Genomic DNA, 21,364 nt, shown 5'->3' with positions numbered 1-21,364 from the left:
TGTGAAACACGTCCCCGAAAGACGTTAAATAACGAGGCGACGCGACGCCGCTCCGAGTCAGGTGCGTCTGACCGGCACGAGGGTCTCGCTACTTGTGAGAAATCCAGGCTTGTTTACGCGGCTAGGCGAGGCGCTCGACTGCAGAATGAGAGCGATGTAAACAAGCCGGAGAGCCGAGCTAATCCTCCCTATGAAAACGAGGTTAATTTCCCTGTTACGAAGGTATCGGCAACGATTGTAGGAAAAAAAAAAAACGGACAACTGCGAGAAGAATTCGCACCTTGAGGGTTCCTTGCGAACTTGGTTATTTGTTATTTTATCTGATATATGACTAAAAATGAACTATTTTTGAACTTCGTTACTTTACTTGTGCTGTGAGATCTTGCTTCCCTCGAAATTTCATGATTCTAGGTCAACGGGCAGTACCCTACGGGTTTTGATTTGTGAGTTTGCGAGTATAAAAGTATGTCACGTATATGGTTGTATCCGTTGGTTGCGTTCACTTGGAAGCTTGAATTTTTTGCACCTTTAAGTGATCGTAGATCTTGGTATTTGGTATCGATTTCAATTCGATGCCTCTACCCGTTCCTCAGAAAAAGGGTCCAGTCATTCCCTTCGAGGCGGGGAACCCTAAAAACGCGCAAAATTTCGAGGGAGAGTCAAAGCGAGGTCGGTCCCGCATCTTCCCTCGACTTCCCGATTCACCTGCGGAGCGCGTCTGTCTGCGTATACGCGAGGCTTGTTCCGGAATAAAAAAGCGGCGAATTTGACCGGAAGCGAACGGCTCGGTGCAGACGGCGAAAGGTTGAGGAGCAGGAGAACCGAGAGTCGTAGGGGAGGAAAGTGGAGATGAAGCGGGGCGAGGATTCCGGTGGAAGCTGCTAATTACGAAGGCTTGTCTGAATCGCTGTACCGCGAGTATATGGACAGACATCCGTGTAACCATCCTCGGCGGCATAGAAACGGTGCCTTTCACCCTGGATTTCACCCAACCCGTGCATACCGCGCACCCATACACAATTTATTTGAAAGGACCGAATCGTCTCGAGCGTTGTTAATTGGACGAGCTTTAGTGTACCTATAAGAAGAAGGTAGCACGAGGCGGATTCAATTTCCAACTTCAGTTTCCGATACGAACGCATCGATGATCGCGAATTGAGGTCATGTTGTCCTCCTGCCCTTACCGAACGAGCATACGCACCCTTTTTTTTCCTGTATTAAATAAACAAACGAACGGAAGCGGAACAGGTTGAAATTTTGAACTTTTCAAATTTGTACCCCTTCCGTTCGTTTGTTTATTTAATATATAATAAGGTCACGCGATACTCCTACTCTTACCGACCGAGGAAACTCACCCCTTTTCTTCCCACATTTGATAAACAAACCGATAAATTTAGAAATTTTGAAATTCGAAACCTTTCCGTTCGTTTGTTTCTTCAATTTAGAAAGAAAAAGGGTCAGTTAGCTCGGTCGGTAAAAGTATGACCGCTACACGACCCTAAGTCACCTCGATGTTTCACCCCGTAGTTTATCTCGACTCTTCGACACGCATCGGCCGGGATGAAAGGATCGGACAGATTTTCATTCCTCCCGGAACATATTCGCGTTACGATTGCACAGAGTAGTCGGCATTATATGCGTACGTAGAGGTAATACGTGTGGCCTCGAGAGCGGATCGTCGGACCTTCGGAGCGCGAGCTTTCGCTCTCCGAATCGCGCGCATCATCGACACTCGCTTGGCGAGGCTGCGGAGCATGGTTAAATATCTACGAGCGGCGGGCAGCTCGCGATGATAATGTAACGCGAGTGTGTGGGAGGGCAGACGCGCCTCTGCCAACTTAACTCTGCCCATTCGCTCTCACCCTTCCATCCTTCCTTCCTTCCTTCTCCAGGCCGCCCGACCAGCCCCCCGGTATTTCCGCGACTGACTGCTATGTTTACATTTCAATTATCTGACGCTTCGCCCTGCCATTATTAGTATTTGCATGATTTAGTAGCTGAAGAAGCGCGGAGCTGTCGTCCCGTCTCGACTCGACTCGTCTGGCGTTCAACAGCCCTGAATTCAAAATTATTGCGCCGCCGAGGGGAGGCGAGGGCTCGTTTTTCCTGGAAGGGAAACACCGGAGACGTTGAGTTTTCCGTGAAAACACAGCCCTTCGAAACGTTAATTGCGGCCATTCTTACATACCCTGCAGTTGAAAGTATGCCCGAATCCCGCGTAATGTGACAGATTCAAGCCAAATTTCGCGCTCGACGTGAAATTTCAATGCGGTTATACTTCCACGAAAATAATCATGCCTTAATCGGGGATAAAATATACTCATTTTGCAAGAAAAAAATTTCATGGCATTTTCAGGTTTTCCAGGATCTAAAACTCAGTTCTCCCCGACATTTTCCCAGTTCTAGTAAATTGCTAAAACCTGAATCGTTCAGCTTGTCAACTCTGCATTCGGTTCAAATTCTAGTCGAATAGAAAACAAACAATGTACAAAATAGTCGGCTTCAGACGATTTTTGTTTTCGACGTGAAAAGGTAAATTTGTCACCTCAAAAAACCATTTCTAATTCCCATGACAGAAAACTGATATTTTCAGTTTTTTCCACGACCAAAATAAAAACTTCTCGACAATTCCCGGTTTTCCATAACCAGCAGTTTTATATTCCCCGATATTTCCAGGTTGCATTGTCACTCGTTTAAAAAAATTATATTATTGTAACCAGAATTTCGTCTACGGTTAGTACGATTTTTTTTGTAAAATTATCTCATCAATACCAAACGAATTAGCGTTAGACTTGATGTACAGATGCTGTTGGAGAGTTGAATCCAGCCGAATCTTAGAACCAAATCAGGAAACATGTCTGGCAGCGGACTCATATTTTGAATATCGGTTCTTACATTTCCTCGCACATACAATTATTTGTTAGTACTACATTGGTTTTTATTTTTCAATTTTTTTTTTTTTACCAATCTTAGCTTCATTTTTAAATTACCATGCGTACAATATATCTTGCGAGGATGAATAAAAATTCATTTAAACCTCAAACACAATGTCCTTATACATAAATTACGGTATGAAATGACATCTCATGATTTATTTTCGCAGGAATAACTGTCATGTGATTTGTATGAACTTTTCCACCATTGAGTCTGGATATTGTTAGAAAGATAATGTATAATTTGTGCCTGATCAGTGAACAACTCGGGTAGAGTCTTGTTTGAAGGATTATCAAACTTGGAACGAAAATGAAATCAGAACTAAATCCGACACGAACCCAGATTTCAGGTATGACATTTTTTCTGGACTTGATCGACGAGTATATGGACGAATTTCCGTTTCCGAAACTTGGCCGAATATTCAAGGTCGAAAACGCTCCGAGATTTCCTATCGAAATATAATCGTTTAGGTGAATTATGCACGTGGAAAGAACATGATCCCGATATCGTGCGAAGAGCGTCATTTGGCCTCTTATTTTTTTCACTTTGAAAAGCACATACGTATCCGGGAACACGCGAGAAACGTGCCGTATAACAGCTGCGCGGCATAAGAAGGCGCGTGTTCGATTCTTCGTTCGTTCCTGCGGTAATTCTCGCGGTCTCGCGGGCGTCGACGGAGCTTTTCACCGTTTCCGTAGTTAAAAGGTAGTATATCGCGCCCCGACACACCCTCAGCGCTACCAAGCCAGCCTCTGCTAAGAGCCTTTCCCATTCTGCCGACACGTTCCGCAATTTAAAAGCTTTAAAATATATAGAGCAGCAGCCGACGCCGATGCCGCCCCAACGGGGTTAAAATTCATCCTCATTTTTCACCCCCAACGTCATTCTTATTACACCGGGTTGTGTAATTGAATCGCGTCATCGGCAGGCGCTCGGATATGGATGATAATTGTTACTCCCCTATCGATTTAGGAACGTATAAGTAAAACGTACAAGCCCAGAGTGCAAAGATCAGCTGGTTCTTGGCCGCGTATCGCGTATCGCTGATCGACGACGACGTCGGGACGTCGGGACGGAGGGTTACGGTTGGGGGAGGGGGGTAGAGGGCATCGCTTATCTATCCCTGGACTCCGCTCAACTGCAGTTACGCGGTTGTTGAATGGCTCGAGATCGTACAACACGGCAGAGGCATCGTTACAGCTGCGATCTGATATTTACAAACTTCCCAAATAAAGGGGATAACTCGGGATGGAACCCTCGGGAGCTACGGCTCGACGCTTTCGCGGGTAGGTGTTACGGGATTTGGTGACAGATTAGCTCCCTGGATCTTTTTCGCTAAGCGTCGAATCGCGGATGCCGCCGCCGACTTCGCTCCCTCAAGGGGTTCGACCCAGCGCCAACGGTTTAACCCATTACTCCTCCGTTGATCGATGTGAAAAATTCCACGCCGTGAAGGTGTGCTGGTTTCTTTTTTTCCTTTTTTATTTCATTTTACTCAGTTGTCCCTGGTCTCTAATTTTCCATTTTTATCTTTTCACACGAGAGAAGAAAATACGCAAGGAGGAAAATAATACAAGAGAGCGATGAATATTATCTTGTAAGATAGTTCGCCGGGTATGCATACGTATATGTACATCTATGCACGCGGGCACATATATTATCTGAGATAAGCCGGCGCGAGCATTGATCGTCATTATTACGAGAATTGATGGGGAGGAGGACGGGGTTTGTTCGCAGTTTTGTTTCCCACTCCATATCGCGTGCTGATATCTGTATACATATATACAGAGGGAAATTCCCGCGACAGTATAGATATATTTGTTTGCGCGCCTGCGCGTGTGTATGTGAGGTAGACGCGGAGGCCTGGGGTTCGGAACCCCGTCGATTCCCATAAAGAAGCCCTGACTCGCCGAATTTCCGGTTTGCACGGCACGCGGCCATCTTACCAGAATTTATTTATCCGCGTCGCGGAGCATTGTGTACATATATATTCGTGCATCCCTACGGGGTGTAAACTCGTTTGCCCGTATCGCCTCTCGCGATTTTTCCCTAGCTCCGTTTCGCCCACCCCCCTATGAAAAGCTCTGCAAGCTCAAGGCTCGATAATTTTCACCGACTTCGTCGCAGAGTTCGGTCTTATCCTATACCTATATTATAGTTTATAGACATACGTGTATGAGGGAAAAATTAAACCCTCCGAGGGGGTTGAGGTCCGAGGCTCGCCAAACGACGGCGGTGTTCAGCCCCGGGAGGCCTTACGTATGCCGAATCCCCATCCTCGAGGATTTATGGACGAACCTCGAGTTCTGGGCCGCAGGGGGCGTTTCGATGGTGGTGGTGGTGGTGGTGGTGGTGCTGCACGAATATTAGTTTCACCTCGTAAGGTCGCGCGAGCAAGCTGCTCGGCTCTTGAACACGCGCCAAATGCGATGCGGTTACTTGAAATTTTTTCATCCATCCCCCTTCAACCCTGCCCCCATCATCATTCCCATGTTTTTCGCGTATAAATGGTGGTAAAAATCAAGGCTCAGCTTGCGGATGTGCGCCTCGTACGCGTGGTGTTCCTTCCTCGGCCACTGCGGCTGCAGACCAAATAAATTGCATCCCGGTTGTATGCACCCCAGACGGATCCGCAAGCCCGCAAGCCCGCAAGTCCGCAAGCTTTACTGCCTTTTTATTTATCTTCATTTTAAATACCCTTTTCCGCTATTTTTATTCCACATATTTCAGCTCGAGGAAACTGATATTCGAACAACGCGGGTTCGGGTTGGAAAAAAGCTTCGGTGACTTGGCATAGAGGATTCTAGAAGTTCATTATTACGTACAAAATTTCGAGGAATCGTGATTCCGCCAGCAAACGGATAATGGGAAACTCGTCGGGATTTATCTAACGGGGCATTTTCTTCTTACGATTAAAAATTATACCAACCTTGTCGTTGGCCCGATTTCAACTCCCTCCGGAATGATTTTTTTTTCTATGATCACAACTTATCTTACAAGCCAATACACGATCAAAAATACGAATTTCATTTTTTTTTTTTAAATCCTTCGTTCAATCGCGAGCTATACTCACCTACTGATGTAAAATATTTGGTCTTTTGATTTCAGACAAAGCTATCGTGAGTTATCCTGGCCACCGCAAGGATACTAGTTTCTCCACAAACAGTTTTCTAAGGCAGAATTCTCCAAATTATTGGATAGTAATTTCACAATATATTGTTCAAATGTTGCTCTTTTATATGCCTAGGCTTTGAATAAAACAATTCTTCTATTAAATATAAAAAAGAAGAATCAGAGAAAATATGTTGTTTTTTTTTGCCCTTCCAAACCCATGTATAACCCCTGAAAATAAACGCTCTAGGACCTTATCGCCTCTCGAGAACAGGGATGATAAGAAACAGCAGGTGGGTCGCATTAGCGAGCCGGTCATGGGGATTATAAATCTCGCTATAAATTCAGAATCAAAATACGGAACTAGCCGGTTACAGGCGGTCGGCAGCGCCGCTATCTTTAGCCGTACAATCCGGGCTGCAGTCACGTGGCCCGAAATACGCCTAGTCGCTGGATGATATAACGCGGTGCGCGTGTGTAATATAATTAAGCGTACCCAGGGATGCCGGGAAACGCGGGCCGCGCAACCTTTCCGTTGAAATTTACGCGCTCGAGCGCGCGGATAACGCCTCTTAAATAACGGGAGAGCAGCTCGCGAGCTGATTAGCATTGCAAATACGGTGCATTCCGATTTTCCGTGAGAGTTCCCTGCATAGCTAGGCTTCGGGACGCCGCCAAAGCTGTTACGAGATTTCGCGCAAGCTCGGCAAAAATTCTTTACACCGAATGCTGAAAACTCGAACGCAGTGCTCAAAGACGAGGTTTTGGCGGTAAAGCTCGCGGTATCGGGTAAGGAATTAAACCCGTGTTTGCACGTCGGTCAAAAGCAAAGCTCGACTCTCATAGGAGCTTGCGGCGGTTCTGACCGCGTCACAACGTCCGGAATTGAGATCGGCTATCCTGATGTCTGCTGGCCGCCTCTGCATCCCTCGGTGATTCGGATAGGTACCTTTTGCCAAGCCCCGCCGCACTTCAGCGATCGCCATTCATCGGCTCGTGAAGCTGCGGTTGCGTCCGATTCGTATTTGGGTTTTGTCCCTCGCGGGACGAGTGCTCGCGTGTTCGTTGCGCAGAATAATTGGAGTGATCGAAAAAATGTCACTTCGACTGTGGTTCCGAAGGTGAAAAGCTCGAAATCAGGTACAGCTTACAGGCGTGTATCACTGGGAGTAGAATATTGCAGAATGTAGGTACCGTGGCATCCGCACCGCGGTTGGAGTGAGAATATTTACACCTGGGTAATATGGGGCTGGCTTATCCCGCACTGAATGGAGAGCCGCGGAGATTTACAACTTTGAAAAGGACTCCCTACCGCGATTTCTGCCACGGAGATTACGTATCTCTCACACCGTGAGGAGGAAGAGGACACCCCGCATTCGCGCACATCCACGGATCCAACTTCACAGACGCCGCGAGCTCTGCACACCTATCCAGACTCCAGCATCCAGTGTCCCGATACGGCGCCTCGATGTTAAAGTAACGGGCCGGAAGCTCGTCTGATATTCCCACCGTCTATAACCCTGACACCCGATACAACGGTCTTCCGGGATCCCACTCTTTGACGAGTCTAATCGAATTACAATCAAAGTTATCAATCGGAACGTTACTTGGCGGACATTCAAGTATTAGTCAAGGCTGAAACAGGGGCAGGCCATTCAGAGAAACGTTATCAAATGTTATCTTGTAGTAGAAGGCATTCCGGGCAAGCGTTAGCTGACATGGAAAATTTATAAAAATTTGCAAAAAATGCGTCGATTAACGCTTGAATGGTCCTTTATTGGTCGTCGGATTCTCGCGGGAGATTTCGGCTCACAATTAGGACTGTGCATTATTATTCACCCCTGGAGGCTCAGTTCCCGGGCTTCTTTCGATCTGCCAATATACATCACGACCCGATCATCACCGCTGACGTTTTATTTGTCGAAGCGATAAGAGGAGCAATAAAGATATGATAACGAGGAGAGTTCCGATCTCCGTTCGTCCCGCTATCTCCGGGGGATTTAATGAAACGAAATTTAGGAGAATCGGGAGTCAGTTTGTCCGGGTCATCGAGGCCGAGCTGTAATTAGAAAGTTGGGCCATCGAGATTCGGCGGCCAATCGTCGGCCGGGGTGCGTTTCACCCCCGCGTCGCTCCGGCGTCGACGGAGCCGCGCGTTTCACGAGGCCAATGACAGGATATTAAAGTCTGGGTAGACCGGAGACTCAGACTGTAAATATCCTTCGGTAAATACGCCCGTCCCCCGCTCCTTGCTCTAAGCCGCTTGGTGCACTTCCGTCCACTCGAGCGTGGGTGGCTGGAACAACCTGCAGAATGGCGCAGACGATGCGTAAGGGAGCGTCTTGCGGCAACCAAGGCAACGCGTCTCTGTTGGAAATAAATTTCTGCAAGTGTTGTTAAAGGCGAGGGAAAAAGCTCGGGAGGAAATAACGAGAGGGAAACCGATTACCGGGCTAATTACCTTCCCGGAGAGTTTGAGCGCCAGATGCTGGCTAGATAATTATGGTGGCGAATTTCCCGAGTTCACTTGACATTTAGAATAATCTTTTAACCCTGATCCTCGAGTCTGATCTCCTGGCTTTACCGCGACTATTGTTCACCGGGAATGATAATTGCGACGAACGAACGCCCCGAAGATGGATGCTGCGACTTATTTATCGCAGCGAAGATCTTGTCCGGTGGACGGAAAAAAGTTTCACCGAGTCTGCAGGGGGTGAAAAGAGACCGCGTTAAGATTTCGCCCGAATCATACACAGAGTTCGATTCTCTTCACATATTTCTTATCGCCGCTGACGTTTGCAGCACGAGCTTTTTCCAACACCTCGGGCAATCTTTCTTCTATTCCTTTTTTACTGCTCAATTTTTCGTAAGGGTTGCAGCGGATTCGAAACGACCTTTACGAGCCCCTAAATTGGTCGCTTTATAGAAAATACAGGAACGTAAGTTTCTGGCTCGGTCGAATTCCGAAAGGGTAACAATCGCGTTCAAGTGAATATATGAATGCCAATGATAAGGAGAGCGGTATTGCCGCTATACTTCAGTGCTGGAGTTAATAAAGACCGACCACCCGGTGAAGCCTGGAAGGAGAAGAGAGTGGGAGAAAGACAGAGAGAGAGAGAGAGAGAGAGAGAGAGAGGGAGGGAGGGAGACAGGGAATGGAGAGAGGCACGCAAGGCCGAGGTTTACTTACGAGGTCGGGGGTCAGGAGGCCTCGGGTAACGAGGGTGGAGCACGGAATACACGAACTTGATACTTTTAACTTATGAGGATCGTTTGGTCGCCGGTTACCCGTCGTCCATCTTAATTTCCGATCTCATTTATTCCCCGCTTTTTCGCGAGCTCTGTTTCGCAACGTTTTCTGAATTCTGTCGAACAACAACTGCACGTATATCGGGGTGGTTGATTTGTCAACTTTTCTTTTTCCTTTTAAGGTACCACTCGAAAAATTTGTGAGAAACGTTGAAAAAAAATTGTCGTAAGATCTGGAGGAGGTAGGAATATATTTAGAGGTCGTATTTTTTATTTATTTTTACGTGTACGCCTCACGGACTTATCATTAGTTTGTTTTTTTCGTATCTTGGTCCGATTAATCATTGTTCATAAAAATCAGTATTGAAAACGAAACAGGGACATTAAGGTGATGCGATACTTCTATTTCGGTAGCAAAAACTGTTATCCAATGTTGATTGGTAAACGATTGATTGGACTGCGATACGAAAAAAATAAACTAATATATACATGCAAGTCCGTGAGGTGTACACGTGAAAATAAATCAAAAATATTTCAACAATTTGTAGCGACCTCTAAATATTTTTCTACCTCCTCCAGTTTGAAAAAAATTGAAAGCAAAAAAATGAGCCACCCTAATGTGTATATGTATGTAATAATAGGCGTATACGACGTGAGACAATTTTGCAGGACCAGTGCGCACGGGGAATTCTCGAATGGCATGCAGATTCGATTGATAATAATTCCAAGTCCAGGTTCAGGCTGCGGGAAGAGTTTTTAGGAACGCCGGGAATGCCGAGGGGCATTTATCGACTATCACCGTCGCATTTCATCCTCTCCGCTGCGCCACCCGGAATTCGCCCTTGGCTGTTATTGAAGGAACGATTTGAATTTCACGATTTGTACGCGAGACTGGGGCGAACAAAGTAAACCCGAAAAATTCCAACGGAGTTGCAGCGTCGGAAGCAGGTGCGCACCGGCGTCCGAGCACAATTTGCAGAATATACGTCTCGCATGAATATAATATCGGAGATTCAGAGTCGAGCATGTCATCAAAAAATCGAGACCCCCAAACTTTTTACCCCTGGCTCTGCGGTTTGGACACGCGGCGTAACCCCGGGAGCAGATCGCAGGGACATAAAGAATACAATATACATGATTGTGAGTTCAGTCTCACGGATTACGGGTATTCAAAGAACAGCGCTATGGGAGGAGGAACGTGGAAGATGCGGAATAAACCCGGGCGAGGAGAAAGCAGATTTTCGGAATACGAAAGTGAAATATATATCCCCGCTCGGATAGGCAAATGTCTGTCTGTTTTTTTCTTTCCTCCCTACCATTTTTCCTCGTCCTTTTCCTCCCTTTCCCCTTTTTCCCATACCCCCGCAAACACACACACACACACACACGTATTCTCCGTACTCTCGGCCAGGGGATTAACTCGACCGAAATCGAATAGCTCCTAGCCTTCTGCGGGTTCCTATCCCTTCGGTACACGCCAGGATCACTTTCGCTCTCGTCAAAACGGGGAGAAGCACAACTATCACAAATTACCGTCTCTCCGTTCGAAATGGTCCATCTGCTCGATGCCGGGGCCGTTTTTCCTATCCGTCATCATTCGCGGCTCATTTGGTGAAGAAATTCTTTTCAGGGTCGACGAGAACCGGGGAGAGAGGAGGTTTAAAGTGCATGCAGCCGGGTGCAGCGAGCGTGCAAAAACGGCAATCCAGCCTCGCTGACGGAAGTCTTGAACGAGACCCCGTCAGCGGCTCCGCAACGGTTTTCAGATCACGGTCCGACGATCCGATCGGTTGACCTGAATGTCGGAAATACGTCTGGACGAAATGCGTCTGAGACGGAATTTTCGAGGATCACTCGCAGTCAGGCTCTGTGGAAGAAGAGGAAAACGGAAAGCAGGAAGAGGAAGGGTGAAAGCGGGGGTGAAAAGTTTGCGCAGAATTGAATTTCACCGGTTGGTTTGTTTTGAAAGAGGGATATAAATTATTATGACGCGAAACGGCGCGGCGTATGAAATTATTACGGTGTAAAATCGATGTGGGTGCTTTTCAAGGAAATTGTTTGAGGATCCCTCCGTTCTCTTCTTTGGCACCCGTAGCGAATAAATGGGGTTGCTTTTTCTGTCAATTTACGATAACCTCGCTCTCTCCCCCCCTCGAACCTCCGCGATTAATACGATTATGAAAAATTATTACGTATCTCGGGCGAAAATACAATCGCCCTTGCAGCAGAGAGTCGATTCTCCGAAAATTTATTGACGGGGAACGTAGAGATTGAATTTTGAAAAAATGAGTCCTATTTCACAATATGTCTCGAATCTCTCAAAAGCACTCGGAGAATCGACCAAGTGCCATGGCGATAATCCTACTTTGATCTGAAAAAAGTGGAAAACGTCGAGGTACCTCGAGGCTTCCTAAATTCGGGCACTGCGATTGTTTCCGTTGGAATAGAGAATCTTGCGGGGCGATTAAGGGTAGTCAAACCCGCTTACGCGACGATTCCCGAGCGGGAATCTTTTTTCCGTCGTCAGTGACGAAGGATTTTTCCCACACCGATGCTGCGGATCTCGAAACAATTAAACCCTGGAATCCCGTTGCGGTAAAAAGTAAACTGCTGAGTGTGCAACGCCGGCGCGGCGACTGCAGCAGCCCGAAGGGCGATGCGTAATTGCATTAGCCGCTTTTGCATCGTCGATGTCGCGTCACTCCGCGGCTTTGGAACTCCCGATGCGGTGGTCTTCTGGCGCAGGCGGTTCTTCGGAGACTTTGGAGTAACGAGGGGCGAGATGGGAGAGGAAAAAGGATAAAATCGAGCCGGCCAAAGTGCTGAAAAGGTTCCGCAGTCGAGGCGAGGAGGCTGAGAAAAGCCGAGGGAACGGGAGGAGAGACTGCAGGCGAAAACGGTGTCGACGACGGATCAGCACCGCGATTGGGTTACATTGTTCGCTCCGGATTCGACAAAGGCCTCGGTGTCGCGCTCCGAGACGGAAAATACAGAGGCCGTCTTTTCCCAGCTTGCCGCATCCATTTCCGCCCTTAATTCGCGCCAATTCGTTTCAACCCCGGACGCTGATTGGTCCTCCGATCGAGATGTCCTCCCGGGGGGCGCGATTACCGTGGGATTTCCGGTCTTTCCGAGAAGCGAGGATCATGCAAACTGTTTTTAAAGAAGAGGGAAGAGGGGAGACCAACAAAGTTGGGCGTGTACGTTTCGTGTCTGGTTCGATTTTTCCCCAGTACGAACGGCGACGCGAAAGTTGGACGGAAACGTCAGGATCCATCCTTGGCGAGGATCCAGTCCGCAAACCGCCCCGCATCTTCCAGCCTTCCGCGTCCCGTGCGTGCCGAAACCGTCCCGATATCCGAGGAGTACTTTTATCGGGATTTATGGAATCCGGGAAACTCGATCCCCGACCAGAACCGCGCACACGTTAAACTCGGGTCCATTTTCTTCTCCCCCGAAATGCTTGCGAGCTGAATATATTCGGACTAGATTAGTTATCTGGCATCCGACGGAAATGATCGGTCCTATGCTGTTTTGAATATCTTTAACCGGGAGGAAAGACGGCACTGCAGGTTCTCGAGTGGTGAATTATTACCAATATACGTATGTCTGTATACACGTCGGATCGTCGAGTTGCCAATCGATCGACTTATTCATTCAGGATATCTAATATATTTCGAGTACCCGATACCTGGTTGGGTTCGAAGTAGGTGTAGCCATTCGAGATATATAAGGAGAGGCGCTGAAAGGTAACTACGAACAGATCGCCAGGCCAGCAGGCAGCGTCGCAGCACGAGCCGTTGTTAATTGAATGGAAATTCTCCGGGGCGAACGAGGGGAGAACGGGAAATTCATAATTACTTGAGAAGCCGGTTGATCGTTCTATAGGAAAGCTCAGCGGAAGTACGAGTATCGGGAGTTTTGGAGAGGCACGAAGACTCGGAGCACCGAATTTCATGGATTGCGCCGCTCGTTTATAGGTCGTAAAACTATCCGTGAGGGTAAAATAGTTTTTTGGGGAATCGGAACGCGGAGAAGATGGATCCCTCCTCCCTCCTCTTCCTCTTGGTCCTCGGTTCCCCTGTTATACGATCTTGTCCACCGACTGCGAACGACTGGGCAGACTCGATTACCCGACCCGAGCCGCAAGTCCCCCGCTTTGTCATTGATAGCGACGTCCTCGACCGAGTTAATTGAAAAGCACCGGACGTAAGAACTCGAGGAGGTCCACTTGTCTCGCGGTGAAGCATTATTTTTATTTCTACGGTGGTTGAAAATTGAAGGAAGGTAAGGGGCGAGGGAGGGGGGCCAGCTCAATTCGATGCTGGTCGTAAGAGTGACGCAATATTTCATCTATATCTCGGCTCGCTTCCCTCCCCTTCATCCCCTTCCGTCGCTCGTTGTCGGTATACGCGAATTTCGGGTTTTCCCTTTTACCCGAAGCAAAGGTCGGCGTCGAGTCCGCGATATCCGCGGGCTGGACTCGAGGGTGCGGGGCGGGTACAAAGTTGTGAATATTTTTCTTATTTACTTTCATTGTTGTGCAAAGTATAAACAGGAAACTCCGGCACTCGAGAGCGTCGCGCTTCCCGGCCGCGGCGTCAGCGGAGCGTAATTTTCGCCTCATTAAGCCCGGTGTGTATTCATGCAGCTATTATGTAAACATAGCTTAAAAATCTGATCCCTTAAACACGCCAGCGTTACCTACCCACATCTCTCTCTCTCTCTCTCTCTCTTTACGTACATATTATACACGGGCGCTAAAGAAAAAAGAACAAATTTTACATTAATTATGCATGAAATACACCGCGAACTCTATTTCTCTCTCCCTCTCTCTTTTTCTTTCTCTCCCTCGCTCTTCCAGCGTCGCGACGTGCCGATGCCACTGTAGCTACGGTGGCACGAAAGAAGGTTGAAAAAAAGGGATGCTGGACTACGTGAATCCCTGCAGAAACGTTGCCACGTTCCGCGGTGATAAACGATGGAAATAAAGTTCGTATTTTTCATTTTCGTCCCCCCGAACCACCCTTTCAAACTTATTAAGCAAGGATTTAGAATACTCGCGTGTTTTATTCAACTCTTTAAAGCTCTGCGTACAGGGCATTCCGGGCTATATTTCCCTCCGGCTTTCCGAATAGCTGTTCCAAGGTCGAAATAAGTGGGAATCATGGACGAAGGTGGAAAGTTTCCGGTGACGGAACGTCGAATTTTGCGCTCGGTAGTAAATTCATGATCCGCATAAAGTGGAAACTTGTGTGCGCTGTATTATCCGCAGGTACAAGGCGAAACTGTACGCCGCGCGTGTGTACGTACTTTACATGCGGTCGTTTTAGTTCGATGAAATTTAACGCCCGATTCGATGGAGGGACGCGGGGCGAAGAGGCGGAGGAAACACGGGCCGGCGTCGATCGTTAAAACTGCAACTGTACCGAATTTTGCCCATCAATATATATTTTTAACGATACGGAATCCCCCGTCCCTTGTTCCCACTTTATATGGGGAAATTTAAAACGCGTTGAAACATTTGCGAGAAAATTCAACTCGGTAGAGCGAAATAAATGGTCACGAAGCAAAGCTCCGGGGCACCGAAGAGGATTTCCTAAATTTTCGTCGCTGAACTGTACACGAGTGCTTATTCTTGACTCCTCAAAAGGGTCGAATCCCCGCCGTAAAAGGAATGATCTACATCTCTTGGCTAGTTGTCATTTCATTCTACTTCCGCCCAGGTCACATCTCTCTTTGAAAATTGCACTGGTTTGCCAAGAAGTGACAGCAACAGCAGCAGCAGCAGCAGCCAGACCTGCTGATCGGATCGGATGAAAGTGCGGGCTGAAGGATAGAGTTACGACTGCGGTGAAAAAATAAAAGTTCGAAAACTCCGGACTCAAGATCAGACCCGTGGGAGTGGCCAATTGATTGTTATCAAATTTCTTTAGCCCGCAATTAATTCGATAGTTGGCAAAAAGTCAGTATTTGGAAAAATTAATCAGCGTATCAAGTGAATTTTTATCGAGGTGTTTGGTAGGATTTTCTACAAGACGGGAGCTAATGGAGGCACAAGACCGATATCTGAAATCGAGATGGACCTTAAGTAGGTACGTGAACGAGCCGTGCGGCAGCTACATGCGGACAGGTCTAATTACGAGCCGGGCCGGGTATCAAAACCTTGAAACTGCTGGTTTTCTATAACCAGCAGCACCGACTCTTTGATCTCTGAACGAGCTATGCTAATGGATCTATTTCAGGGCGCCATGCCTGCGGACCGTCTGCTGTCAAGGCGCCGAAATGGCGTTCGTTGCAGGTAATTACTCTTCCAACTGTGCAGACTTTCGGGAGCCGAGAAATAGAGGGTCTACCTTCGATTCGCAGTAGCGGGATCCCGAGCTCGCATGTCTGATACGAATGTTCGGAACGTCCCGATCCGGACTTCCGAAAACTGGCCCTGCAGCGATTATCCGCGATCACTGGCGTACTTTACGTACCCGATAAAGCGATCAGCAAGCACGGAGCGTAGCGGGCATATCGGCAAAGATTATTATTGACCAGCTTGCGAGGACAAACGGGGCGCGTGCTTTGAATTCGCATCAGGCAAACGAGGGAGAGAGTGCCAGGGTTTGGTTGTTTCGGTAATTGACGGAGGATGATCGTCTCGACATGGCCGGCGGCTCGGGCTTGCGATTTGACATGCAAAAACGCGGAACAAACAGTTCGAGAGCCGGGGTGCGAGTGGCATAGATATCGGGCCATTAATGCTGATGGTATATCTTATTGATTCTTATTATGCGACGAGGCGTACCCGGAATAATTTGTCTGTCTTAGGGTTGGTTAACGGCGCCGGGCAAGGACGAGGGTGGAAGGTATACTCGGCGAGAGGAGAAAACAAATTCGGAGAGCAGAGGGGACGATAATTTGTATGTACGACTGTCGTTAATACACGTCGAGTTCAGACGTTGAATCCGCCCGATTTAATCGCGAATAAAAGTTTCACCCCGGGATAGGCGGCTTCCTGGTTCGACGATAAAGCAGAAACGAGATGGGATAGAGCGATCTACTCACCCTGAGAGCATCCAGTCGGGATCGCACGTACTCCGCTCTGCCATCGACTTCAGGACTTCCAACAGCGAAGGAGCCCATGTACTGGAACAGAGAGCAAAAAGGAACGGTCAGTTTTTCTGTGGACAAGCCTCTGCGCCCTCTGAAGTGGAATTGAACTCGGCGAGCACCTTGACTTTCGACCGGCATGCAGCGACAGACGCAGGCAGATTGAAAGACGATCCTGCCACTTGATACAGATGCGTTATATTACGGGAGGAAACCAATAACCCGAAATTGTTCAGCCGAGGCTCGGGGCCAGGTTGCCTCGGGATCGCAGGACACACAGAAACTGTTTGCAGTCCGACAAGCCGGGAGTCTGTGGACCACGCGGCCTCGGACACGTAATACACAGATCGATTTCCACCTCGGGGGTTCGACTGACCAGTGCAAACAATATTCCTTGCAATATCAACCCCTCCGGCTGACCGCTAAAGATCTCCGAACCATGTTACGTAGATTGGATTCTGACAATCTGAGATCGAATCAGGTTCTCTCCCGTGTTTGTCCACCCTCCACCCTGCATCGACGTATCGAGCACACGCGACACTCACACACGCGTTCTCTTCTTATCCTGATCTTATATCCCAATCTGCGTGTATCGTTCAGACAAATTTTTGTACTTTGATATGGAAAGGATGTTACTTTTACGCAAGACAGACGTATCGAGTCAACGTGTTCAAGAACGCGAGTCAGTCAGTGAAAATATATGAAATTCACCTCAGGCTGAAAAAAAAAAAAACAGTCACAGTTTCAAGGTGATTCGGCGATACGTGGGCGATACTCTGAATTTGATCCTTTGACTTAACGTCGGCTGGCTAATTACCACAAGCGACACATCCTTCAGATAGCTCGACTATTTCAAAGCGACACGGTCAAACCGCGAATTACGGAGCTCTTGAGGTACCTGGAATTTACGTCTGGATGAGGTAAATTGGGTACTTAGGATAACCGAAGATCGCTAATCAGAGTCGTTGGGTGGAGGCCGCGTTCCCTGGCACCTGACGCTTTGGGCTTTGAGCTGGAATTCAAACACGAAGGTTGATTAGTTGGTGGTTTGAGAAGCCCGAAGCTGTGCGCCGGTTTCATAGCCAGAAATAAGCTTTTATCGAGAACTGGATAACTGCAGAGAGCCAGCCTCGCGGGGAAAGGACGAAACTGTTTGAGCAGGGAATGGCAAACTTTCTTCTTGCCACGTCGTGTTTCAGTGCGGTAGCTATACGGTATAGGCATACGAAGCCGCCGAAGGTTCATGTTTCGGAAAACAGCTTTTTCCTTTCATGTGGGGCTCTCGTGTCAAGCCTAAAGGGAGGCACAACCCCTGCCGCCGTGGGTGGGCGCTATTGTCGTTTGTTCGATCTCTCTCGATTTCGTGAACAAAGTTACAGGTATATAGATAAACGTTATACCCGCAAATGTGCGGAGTACCGTTGGTGAAATCGAGCCGTTTTAATCCAGCTTCCCACAGACTCTCGGAGAGCACGATAACCGGATAAAAACTGGTCTAGGACCTGGAGTATGGAGGTGGAACGCGATGTTCCCGGAGGATGGTCCTTCGGGCTTTTGCAGCTCGGGAAGAAACCCATTGAGGGAAACCAGGGCAGAGGACGACCAATATGGAGAACGTTGCGAGGAAGTCAAGCGCACATCCCCAAGTACGACAAGAATTTCATTTCCTTTTGTCCCATCAAAGGGCTCCCGGTGTTCTCTCGGCGACTAGCCGGACGAACTCTTTCGTCTTTACCTATCAACCTCGGAGGCTCCACGGGATACACACACACACATACACTTTGCCTTGCACGTGGGGGAACCCAGGTTCGCTGGAATCGATGCACCTTAAACTCGATCTTCTGTTATATTTCGAGAATCCTTCATCATCGAATAGCCGGAGGTACGCGAGACTTGCCGGCCCGAAATCCCGGTGATCTAGCGTTCAAATTCAACCCTTCGTCCATCGAATTGGGTCACGTTCGATCGACCTTTACCGGTTATAACGCCACGCGTCAAGCGCACGGATTATTTAATTTCACTGCATTCGTAATCTGGCTGGTGAAACGATTCATGTCACAGTTCTGCACCAGCGAAAATGAAAGTTTGAGGATCGAGCATTAAAGCAACCTGCAAACCGCCGCGACCCAGATCCACGACTTAACTCCCGTTGGGCATTAGCACTCGGTTTGCCTCGAGTGCAGTCTTGTTTCCAAAAGTTATCACTGCGAGCGAATGGGATGCAGTGCAGCGACGTCGCGTCGAAGCCACAGAATCACCAGGGGGCAGAAAAGTTGACCTCATACGCAAACCGAAATATAAAGGCTTAACTCTGCAGGTCGGCCTTCTCGAGCGTCAAGGAATTACGCGGATTAGGAAGAGGTTCAAACTTCCAAATTCGTTGGGATTAACTCAGCGAAATTGCTTTCGGTTCAAAATCGTGGCGGCTCAGGTACGCCGGTTTTCGATTCTTCGACTTTTAGCGTACTCGCCGCGTGCGTTGACGATTCATCACTCGCGTCTGACGGCAGAAATGAAAAAGAATTCTCCTTGTCGAGTAGCCGGAAGTCGAGTCCCACAGACGCTCGCGTTTCCTCGTTATGATGTTTGAGAAGCCCGGCTAGGAAGGATCGGTAAATCCGAGCACCGGCTTTCACAGTTCAACCGAAGATTACGGCAGAGTCGTTCCCTACTTCTGGCTCTAATAGGATTCGAGTTATTGCCGGGTTGATGAGTCGAGCTTATCATATATTATCTCTCCAAGTTAATTGCCTGTTAACTGCACTCCATCCTGATGGCATTACTTAATTCTCAAAGAGCTTCTCTTCGATCACGATTATCTAACACAGCGAAAAAGGAACCAGCAAGGAGAGAGAAGGAAAACGTAGGTATGCACCTTGTACAATCCCGCGACACAGAAGGTCGATGGAACGAGGCGAAGGCGTATCGTCGCGATATCGCATGGGAGTCATAACAACGCGCCGGAGAACTTATACCTCTATTGCGTGGGCGGAGCGGGTTGTCCTGATCGTACGTAATGGGCTTTTGATGATTTTCAGGCAACGAATTTTTCGACTGCCCACAATATACAAGCCGTATTTTAAATGCATTACGCGTACCTGCGGGCCGATTTTCGACGGTTCGCTGTTCCGCGTGCTGAAAAATACAAGACTCCGATAAAGATGCTAAACCTTGGCTCGCTCTTAGCCTGCAGCTTGGGGTGCGCGCTCGTTTCTTACACACCGTGGTGAAGATACACGTATGCGCCGACGCGTTGATGTTGTACAACTTTGGAACACGTATTTCTCCGAACACATCGTGGATCTTAAAGTGCTTCTCCACGGGCTTCCTTTCACTCCGAGCTTATCGCAGTCTCATTTAAAATCTTTCCATACCGTAAGTGAGTTTCGAGAGGCAGGCATGCAGCGATGCGGCAGCGTTCATTTTTCTCCTGAAAGGGCTGATACAATTTCTGACAAACTGTCAAACGGGCAGAATATCAAGATCTCACGACCGCTTCGAGCCAAAATATTCCCAGCTCAAGATACGGAGGACGGAGTAATTTCGGGGGAGAAATTATTCTCACCGCATGTAAAACAGTAAAACATTTTTGCGACAGTTTCTGATCACATTTCAAGGCTAACCGGCGGCATAAGGCAGGCAGGCAGGCACGACTTGTCTGGAGGTTTGGGTTAGGAGTTATAGTGTTATGCAGTCCGTATTCGGAGAACCGCTTTTTCCAGGAGGATGACTACAGCTCTGAACTATGTGAATAAGTAATTCAATCCATCCATCCACTCGGAGAGAAGCCGTCTTCCCTCTCGTCTGGGGCCAGTTGCCGGAGTTATGGAGCTGAAACCGTTCCGGCGATCGTTGCTGTTTGCCGCGATATCACGTCCCGCATCAGTGCTACTCAAACTCCGTTCAACGTCACCATTATCAAATTTACCTTAGGATACTCCCGGGGTCTCGCGTTGGTACGCTCGTCTCACCGAATGCAATATCACCGCGAGACGCGAAGTTGCCACGAGTACGACGATGCACAGCTATGCGCTTCGTACACAACGTCATAACACGCGTTACACTTGACTTTGATTAATGAGAGACCAACCTGCACAAAGTCGAATATCCTGATGGTCGAGTCGGTCATTTGGCCGCCGTACAAGTGGCTGTATCTGTTTTCCACCTCAGTTTCCCCGATCCCCACCATTGTCAGCGAAGCACTTTCATTGCAACCTTTTTGTTCCCGGTATGCGTTCACCAGCTCGCGGCTTGGTCCGTAGCCTCATTTCCCCGGCTCACTTAGCCCGTTCGCACTCGGCGCAAGAAAAGGATCGAGTACCTGTCCTTCACGGCAGAAACCTCAAACGGAACGTGGGAAAGCATTTTCACGTTAGTCCGCCGTCTGGTTTATCCACTATCCTCTGAAACGAAACGCTGCCCGGTTATGCGACTGCAACGAGCGCCGAGTCCCTCCAGGTGTAAATTTTCTCCAAGCGCGATGCGGAGTTCGGGAAACGAGTCGAAAACCCTACGACTAGGCGTGGCGAACATAACAGAGTCACCAGTGGCACTGCAATCCTGACAGATTTTTAATCACGCTCACCCGATGATCGATCACTCGCGCATTAACGAGCACCTGGCACTCGGCTTGATAGTTGGCTGAGAATGTCGGCCGAATCCGTGAATCGCGTAGAGTCGACTGCCGGGGAGTCTTGGGGTCCAGGAGCTCGGTCAACGCAACGAACACAAGGTCGAGTCCCCCGCCACGTGCGCCCACGTTGCACCAGTCGCGCGGACTCGGCGATCGAGACGACGGCATGCTCGGTACCGGGCGTATTTTTATTCCTCGAGTCAATCACTCGCCCGGACATTGATGCCGGCCATAAAGCGGACTAGCCAGTCGCCACGGTCTGCAGAGCGACACGTGAGTACGAGAGTCCCGCTTGATCGCTTATCGAGAAAACTACTTTAGGCTCTCGGACTTGCT

General features: G+C 48.4%; 1 protein-coding gene across 9 annotated transcripts in view; it reads right to left on the bottom strand.

Annotated features, from left to right (window-relative positions):
• Positions 1-21,364, bottom strand: part of LOC124216319 (EGFR adapter protein) — a 136,273-nt gene that overhangs the window by 69,333 nt on the left and 45,576 nt on the right. For 3 of the 9 annotated variants that reach the window (XM_069136373.1, XM_069136383.1, XM_046620710.2), the window contains exon 2: positions 16,351-16,431. In XM_069136373.1, the coding sequence (XP_068992474.1) occupies positions 16,351-16,431 (81 nt within the window). The other 6 variants (XM_046620704.2, XM_046620732.2, XM_046620719.2 and 3 more) reach the window with 5 other exon arrangements.

Source organism: Neodiprion pinetum, chromosome 1 (genome assembly GCF_021155775.2).
Source record: "Neodiprion pinetum isolate iyNeoPine1 chromosome 1, iyNeoPine1.2, whole genome shotgun sequence".
Classification (NCBI taxonomy): domain Eukaryota; kingdom Metazoa; phylum Arthropoda; class Insecta; order Hymenoptera; family Diprionidae; genus Neodiprion; species Neodiprion pinetum.
This window is presented reverse-complemented; position numbering and strand designations above follow the sequence as displayed.